Below are 7,785 nucleotides of genomic sequence, written 5' to 3'. Positions count from 1 at the left end.
TCTATTAATTAGAATGAGAACACAACCCGAAGACAAGTTAGTTATAAAACGTGCACAATGAGAATAGAAACTCACATTTATAAATGCATAGGGCAAAGCATTGAACTGGAGAATGGACAAAAGACGTAAACAGAAACAGGCATCTAATTATTTGATTAAAGTGATTAACAAGCCAAGGCCATTCGCTGAAATATTGTAGCTTACAATAGGCCGTTGTATTAATACAATATAAAAACGACATTCAGTTCTCACCCAAATCTGTCCATCTATGTGTCCAATTTTCTGTTTAAACCGGTTTAGACTTGCTTTATAATTATGCCGTTTGTCCTGGGGAACCATTTCAATCGGGATTTGTTCAGATTCAAGACTGTCCTCTTGTGGTCATGTCTGAGACCACGATGCTAAAAAATAAAGACTACAGGACAATATTAGATCAGAGTCTAGTGTATTTCCAGTTTAAAGCCGCAATCAGCAGTAGAAAAATTAACGCGAAATCCCAGCCCGTGTCAGTAAACAGCTGAGGGATGGGGCTGCAGGAATGTAACCACTGAAATTCATAGACCAAGTTACGAATGCAAGGACTAACCATCCATGATAACTTTTTTAAATAGTTTTAACCATGTTTCGAGGCAAAAAAAAATTTTTTTACATTTACTTTCAACTTAAGTTATATTCTTTAAGAATCAAAAAGTAGCAAAGTAAAAAATATATATATTTAATAGTAGTAACTGCCGATTGCCCCTTTAGACAAACATTCTCAGGAGTCAACGGTTGCAGTTTAGAAAGCCATCTTTATTGCAATAATACCAACAATTCACAACTCAAGGTGTCATTTTTTTCAGAGCTGCAGAGAAAACAGTACAAAATTGAGATTTCTTTTTTGCTTCCAAGTACGAGAGAGAGTGATCCTTTGTCTGTTATCCATCATTAATAACAAATTCCTCTCACTTCCCAGCAGTGTGAGCAAAAAAGGCAACCCTGAGCACAGCCTGCAGGGGTCAGTTCACCCAGACCTAAAGCACCTTCACTCATCTACCTCACCCCATCCCTTAAATACATGAGATTAACACCTGGCCAGGCATCAACAGGGAGTCATCTTCCTGTCAGAGAAAGTCAAAAGATGCCATCAGGATATCATGTGATGTGTTCGGCCACGGCGCTGCAAATGTAACAACGTCCCACTTATCCCAACATGCTTTATTCTGTTCAACCACCCCTATACCCCACCAAGCAGTGCTCTGAGAATACAGCGTGTCATGAGGAATAAACTACCCCACCACCCCGTAACCGTCACATCAATAAAAACATTGATAGTAGTAAAGAAATATGTGGATCCAGGTAATAACCTTGAACAGTAGAATTTGACTGTAAGGCTTTAGTGTGTGTTGGCATGAATACATAGGAGCCTGCAGTTCCTCTGAATTTGTATTTTCTTGTTTGAGGTGCATCTGCAGTCTATCAATGTCTTCAATTTAATGCACTGGTGGTCTATCATTTCTAATCCAGAGTCACATCTCAGTGCAGAAATAAGACAATTCAGCACAAATCATATGTTTGTACATTAATGCGTTTCTCTAATTCTGTGTGTGCTTTTTGTGCGTCTATAGATGTATTGTTTTCTTAAGCCCAAAAGCATATTCATGTTTTAAGTACTATCCGCAGCTAAATTAATAGGGTACAATTGAGCACATAAACCTCCATTCTAAACTGAGGTGAGAGCGAGCGAGAGCCATAGACGTGGAGTACTTTCATATTTAACCATTATAAAAACTACAGCATAAAATACTAATCTATAGATTGCGATATTACTTTGGTCCCCTTCGAGTAATCCTTCTTCATTTATTTATATTCATTTCATTCGTTCTTGCTTCAGTTAGAAAAAGAGCCCAAAAAGGACTATTTCTAATGGAATGTTTCCTTACAAAAATATCATTCATTTTTATTTTTTTCCCAGAGAATGAAGCAGGAGAAAATAAATTTGGCCCACAAATTTGTATGAGTTATGACAGTATGGTGATTGTCTGAAGTACTGTTGTATTGGCTTGTATAGCATATAAGTGTACATAGATTGTCAAGTCTCCCATTAAAGAGAGAGACTGAGGTTTGGCTGTGAAGTATATTTACTGCCTCTAAATCATACAGTATCATGTTTGTATCCCCCTGTAAGTGCATGCGTTACTAAGTGGTATGTGTGGGTTTGTGTGTGTTGTACAACTGTTGCAGTTCAATCCTATGGACAGAAGGGAACACTGTGGCTGTTCATTCAGGCTTGGGCTCAGGGGTCTCGCTCTTGGGCTCGCTCTCCTCGTCGCTCTCAATGCCTGCGCGGCTGACAATGCGGCGCATGGTGAAGGGGAGGTCCCCACGCCTGGAACAGAGACGGTAGAGATCAGGGATTAGGGCAGAGAGATCGCGACAGGGGCACAGCACATACCATGGAAGAGTCTTGGAGGGCCCCCCCCCCAAAAAAGTCCCTCTGTGGATATATGATCAGTAATGTTGCAGAGGGAATGTGATTAAAACATGCATTGTAAATGCAAGTATGCTGTGTAGGGTGCTAGTACAGACTGCTTCATTTACAACAGAGTTCAGTGCGTCAGCATTTAGTCCGGTTGGGTGATGGAGGTGTACGTACCTGAGCTTGCTCTTGAGGGTGCTGACCTCGCGGTTCATGGCATCGGCTGACTCGGTGGCGTCCTCCAGCTCCCTTTGCAGTTTCCTGCGGTTGGCGTTGGCTCTCTGGGCCTCCTCCTCAGACTCCTCAAGCTGCCTCTTCAGCTGCTTCATACGAGAGTTCAGCTTGTCCGACTGCGTACACACACACACGCATCAGCGTCAAGTACCAAGGTGGATGCTACATATAGGTGGTGGATAGGGTGAGTTCCAAGACAATGTAAAGTACAAAGAGATGTAGTGTGAAAGCTTTATATAAATGTACTCCATTAAATAATTCACATACTTTCAAAATAGAGTCACACAGGGGGAAATAGAGACAAGGTTTGCTGGTGTAAAGCTGTTGGGATTGTGTTGAAGCTTGTTTTCCGAGCCCTGACCTGGTCTTTGTACTGCTCTGTGTTGCGTCTCTCGTCGTCCACCGCGAGGACAACCTCCTTTAGCTTCTTCTCTGTGCGGCGCACCAGCTTGGACGCCTGCTGCCTCTCCCTGTGGAAAGAAACACCTGGGTCACATGGACAGGCTGAAACGTCTACTTAGCTTGTGGGATTTTCACCATCTGATCTCACCCATGCTGCAATTTCAGTTATGTTTTGCATTATGGAGAGCATAGGAGATGACAGATATCTGAGGGAGGATGCAGGTGGTCTAAGGTCAGGCTCAGACCCCCTCACCTGGTCTCGATGTCCACCTGCTCCTCCAGCTGGGCGATCTTGGCCTCCAGGGCAGCAATAGTGGCCTTGTACTTGGACTTGACAGTTCCTTCCAGCTCCTGCAGCTTCAGCTTCAGCTCCTTGTTCTGGCGCTCCAGCTGGGAGCGGGCCCCCTCCAGGCGCTGGGAGGTACTGCGCTCTGCCGTCAGCTCCACAGTCATCTGGTCAGTCTGACAGAAACAAGGGGTTAAACTGCCTGACCCACCTTATCATTAGAAGTACACTATCCCAGTCTGTACACATGGGGCATGAAAGTCAATTGCCGTCCTTGGCTGTCCTACCTGCAGCAGAGCTCTCTTCAGCCTATCGTTGACCAGCTCAGTGTTACACTGCTCCTCCTCCAGCTCCTCCTCCAGCTGTGCGATACGAGCTTCCAGTCTTCTTTTCTCCTCTGCAATCAGAGCACTGAGGGGAAGAGGAAAGGTGGGGAAAGGATGAGACATTTGGGTCATTCAAAGCAGAGATAAACAGTAGGTTATGAAAGAAAATAGAAAATAAATGGTTCCTACTTCTTGGCGGCCTGGTTGTTGATCTCATCCTGCAGCTCGTCTCTCTCTTGCTGGGCCTGTCTCTTTACACGCTCTGCAGATGCCAGCTCCTGGGGGGTGGGGTGTCAGTGTATGTGAGAACCAAAGTGCGTACGTGGGAGGAGGCCAAATCCTAACTTGAGAAGCTCTCATAACTACCTTTCCACATTAATCATGATTCCAGTGGAGGATTTGTGCAAATACAGTTTCACAGTAGGATTTAGAAAGAGTTACAGAAGTAGGTTTTGTATTGTTTGGGAGGGCGAGGTGTCAGGTGAGAATAAAACGAGAGACGAGTGTGAGATGGTCAGGTGAGGGGCAGCAGCAGCGCCGACTGACCTCTGTCATCTGGATCATGTCGGCCTCCATGCTCTTGAGCTTCTTCTCGTTCTCCTTGGCCTGGGCCATGATCTCATCTCTGGACATACGAGTGTCCTCCAGCTCCCTCAGCAGCTCCTTCATCTGGGCCTGGTGGAGAGGGAGAGATTCAAAGCATATTTCAAGCAAACTATTCACCATCTGCATGCATCTTGATTAGAATAGAACGTAGTCATGGTATAAAAACATACTAGTCAGAAGCTGGTGATAATGTAATTGGTTGTTACCTGGAGCTTCTTAAGCTGTTTGAGGGCCTCATCACGGTTCTTGTTGGCCATGTCGATGGCTGCCTCCAGCTCCTTCAGGTCCAGCTCCAGCTTCTTACGGGCTGCCACGGCAACAGATCGCTGCTTCCTCTCATCCTCCAACTCCAACTCCATCTCCCGCACCTGAGGACCAGAGAGATTCAAGCTTTCAATCACTGGACTACATGTCCCATCATGCAATGGAGAAATAACACCTTAAGGAACCACTACCTACAAAGTCAAACGTGTAGCTACTAGTGTACCTGTTTGACCAGTTGTCTCTTCTTCTCCTCGCCCATCTCATCTCGTCCTGCCAGGTCTCTCTCGTACTGGGCCTTCATGGCCTGCATGTTGACCTCCAGACGCAGCTTGGCGTCCTCCGTGGCCTGCAGCTCGTCCTCCAGCTCCTCCAGCTGAGTTCTCATCTCCTCCAGCTGCTGATCCATGCCACGCTTGGACTTCTCCAGCTCGTGTACCTGAAGGAGAATAGTAGAGATTGTGATGAGAAATAGGAATTTGGGACCAGTATGAAAACAGAGGATTTGAATTGATTTCTACCTAGAACAACTCAACCACCCCCTAGGCTGTCTTACACTCTTGCCAACGTCGTCCTTGGAGGAGACCAGGTCCTCCATCTCAGCACGGAGCAGCTTGTTGGCGCGGTCCATCTCATCCTTCATGTCACGGAGGGATTCCAGCTCGCGGGTCAGAGCCAGGGTCCGGGTCTCCTTTTCCCTGGCCTCAGCCTCAGCCTTGTCCCTCTCCTCAGCATAGCGGCATGAGATAGTCTTCTCCTCGGCCAGCATCTAGAAGTAGAATGGAGGAATGTCATACTATACCTCAAGACACAGATTTTTCCCTGATAGTTAGATCTTCAGAATCAACCCCCCCCCCAGTTTAAGTGAATTAATTGGACAGTAAGCAGGTTTCCTAGAATCTTCATGATAGTAAAGTACATCTCTGGTAAAAAAAAAAAAAAAAAGTCTGATGGAAACAGCAAATCTGTCAACTCAAAATACACTAGACAAGATGTGATCTTTTTGTGTCTAAAATTAAATTCTGCGAGAAATGGTTAAACACCTTTATGCACAAATATTGATATAGTAACCATCATATCGAAGTAAACTTGGAGTAATGCGATGACATGTGTGGTCCTCCCACTACGACTCAGGAAAGCATACAGTTTACTAGGTTAGATTAAATAAGTTTGGATGAATTTCACAGGGTGGTGAAAGTGCACAGTAATGAGCTTGATGCTCCTTTCCAATAAATATTGAGGGTCTTACTTATTCTGTTGACATGGTCAATGCAAGGCTGCCATTTAACAAATAAAAACCTCTACTTTTATGTCCATAATAACCTTTTGTAGGTAGCTTACCCGCACTGCATCTGCGAGCTGTAGGCTAAAGCGCCCATATCAAGGTCAGAGCAGGCACATTCGTTATAGAACACCCCCCCCCCCCCAAAAAAAAAATAAATAGGACAAAACCATTAGTTGAAATGCCAAGGAAACCCATTTAAAGGAACTTTCTTGGTTTCCCTCGGTACATGGGAATTTACCCACAAAAGGTATTTTTATGAGCACTACGTCATCACCTACAGCCTTTTATTCACAACAAGTCAATTTGGTGGAAACATCTCTGCTGGTAAAATGCATATATTGTTTTTATGCAGATTTTTGAATATTTGCATGAAAATCTGTCACCAATTGGATGGAAACCTAGCTAGTGTTACTACTAACCTGGTCAAACTTCTTCTGCTTCTTCTCCAGGTTGGTTACGATCTGTCTGAGGTGGTCCTGGTCCACCACCATGTCGTCCAGCTCCTGTTGCAGACGAGTCTTGGTCTTGTCCAGTTTCTCAAAGGCACTGCACTTCTCCTCCATCCGCTGGCCGAGCCCCTCCAGGTCCCTCTGCAGCCTCTTCTTCCCCTCCTCCGCGTTTTCCAGACAGCCTGCTTCCTGCTCAGACTTCTTCTTAATCTCTGCCAGCTATAGGGGGACACCGCTTGTCACTCAAACATTCTGTGGTGCGGCTTATGGTTCTAGTGATGTGTTGAACAAAAACATTCTAATATCACATTTGCGTCAATCCAATTTTAAGGTGTATGTTGCTGTAAGTGTGTACCTGAGCCTGCACGGTGAGCAGCTGCTTCTCCACGTTCCTCTTGCCCTCCTCCTCCTCCTCCAGCTGTTCTCTCAGAGTGTTCTGTTCATCCTCCAGCTGACGCAGACGAGTGCCCATGGATAGCTTCTGACGAGTCTCCTCCTGGAGCAGCTCCTGTAGGTAGAAGAGAAAGACCGGCACAGTTATAGCAGCTTAATGACTGAGCTTTTATAACCATGACAAAACTAGTGCAATATTGAATACTTGGATCTGTTGTAGTCTATGGAGTACTATACCTGCACATCCTGCAGCTGAGACTCCACAGAAGAGCAGTCCTTGGACGCTTTGATGGACTTACCCTCCACCTCACTGAGCAAGCCATTGACAGTCTCCAACTCAGCCTGGGGAGGAACACAAGAACCAAAATGGGCCTTCCAGCTAGTGTACAGGCCATATGCTCCAAATCGTACCTGAAAGGAGATGAATAGTACTGTACCTGCATCTTGGCCACTCTCTCTGCCAGCTCAATCCTCTGGCGCTCGCTCTCTCCGTGTTTGACCTGTAGCTCTTGGACCTGGCCCTCAGCCTTCTTCCTGCGGTGCTCAGAGTCCCCCTTCCCCTGCATCAGGGTCTGCAGCTCAATGGCCAGCTCGTTACGCTCACTCTCCAGGGCCTGCTTAGTCTTGTCCACCGACACCTTGTTCTGTTAGGGGAGGGCAGAACACCAGGGGTCAGTGCATGTACAGATACTGTAATACACAGGAATTCGAGGGTGTATATATCTCTCACTCACTCTCTTGGCCTGCTCCAGTTGCTCGTTGAGCTCGTCAAAGGCCTGGCTATGTTTCAGTCTCATCTCCATCACCTGCTGCTCGTGGACCTTGCCTTCATCCTCTAGAACCTTCTTCAGCTGGTTTACCTCAGTTTCACGCTTTGTCCTGACAGACAGAAGTAGAGAAATGAAGGAAAGAGGTAATTGGAAATTGTCAGATTGTGAGCTAAGATAAATACTGGGAAACAAGGAACATAACAGAATTTGAGTCTGAGAATTGTCATCAACTCATGAAATCATTTTTCTAGAAGGTCAACATGAAGGCATCTAAATAGCATCCACTATGTGTCATCTTATTTCACAATAAACCAG

At 45.5% G+C, this 7,785-nt stretch overlaps 1 protein-coding gene across 2 annotated transcripts in view; it reads right to left on the bottom strand.

Annotated features, from left to right (window-relative positions):
- Positions 1-771: 771 nt before the first annotated feature.
- LOC135554299 (myosin-9-like) overlaps positions 772-7,785 on the bottom strand; it is a 31,318-nt gene continuing 24,304 nt past the window's right edge. For both annotated transcript variants that reach the window (XM_064986516.1, XM_064986517.1), the window contains 15 exons: positions 7,435-7,579; positions 7,138-7,344; positions 6,938-7,042; positions 6,663-6,815; positions 6,278-6,526; positions 5,130-5,342; positions 4,800-5,012; positions 4,519-4,680; positions 4,253-4,381; positions 3,896-3,984; positions 3,668-3,791; positions 3,348-3,556; positions 3,054-3,162; positions 2,636-2,808; positions 772-2,368 (listed from right to left, as the gene is read on the bottom strand). In XM_064986516.1, coding sequence (XP_064842588.1) covers positions 2,260-2,368; positions 2,636-2,808; positions 3,054-3,162; positions 3,348-3,556; positions 3,668-3,791; positions 3,896-3,984; positions 4,253-4,381; positions 4,519-4,680; positions 4,800-5,012; positions 5,130-5,342; positions 6,278-6,526; positions 6,663-6,815; positions 6,938-7,042; positions 7,138-7,344; positions 7,435-7,579 — 2,389 coding nt within the window. In that variant the 3' untranslated portion in view covers positions 772-2,259. The remainder of the gene's footprint in view (positions 2,369-2,635; positions 2,809-3,053; positions 3,163-3,347; positions 3,557-3,667; positions 3,792-3,895; positions 3,985-4,252; positions 4,382-4,518; positions 4,681-4,799; positions 5,013-5,129; positions 5,343-6,277; positions 6,527-6,662; positions 6,816-6,937; positions 7,043-7,137; positions 7,345-7,434; positions 7,580-7,785) is intronic.

The sequence above is a fragment of the Oncorhynchus masou genome, chromosome 14 (genome assembly GCF_036934945.1).
Source record: "Oncorhynchus masou masou isolate Uvic2021 chromosome 14, UVic_Omas_1.1, whole genome shotgun sequence".
Lineage (NCBI taxonomy): Eukaryota > Metazoa > Chordata > Actinopteri > Salmoniformes > Salmonidae > Oncorhynchus > Oncorhynchus masou.
This window is presented reverse-complemented; position numbering and strand designations above follow the sequence as displayed.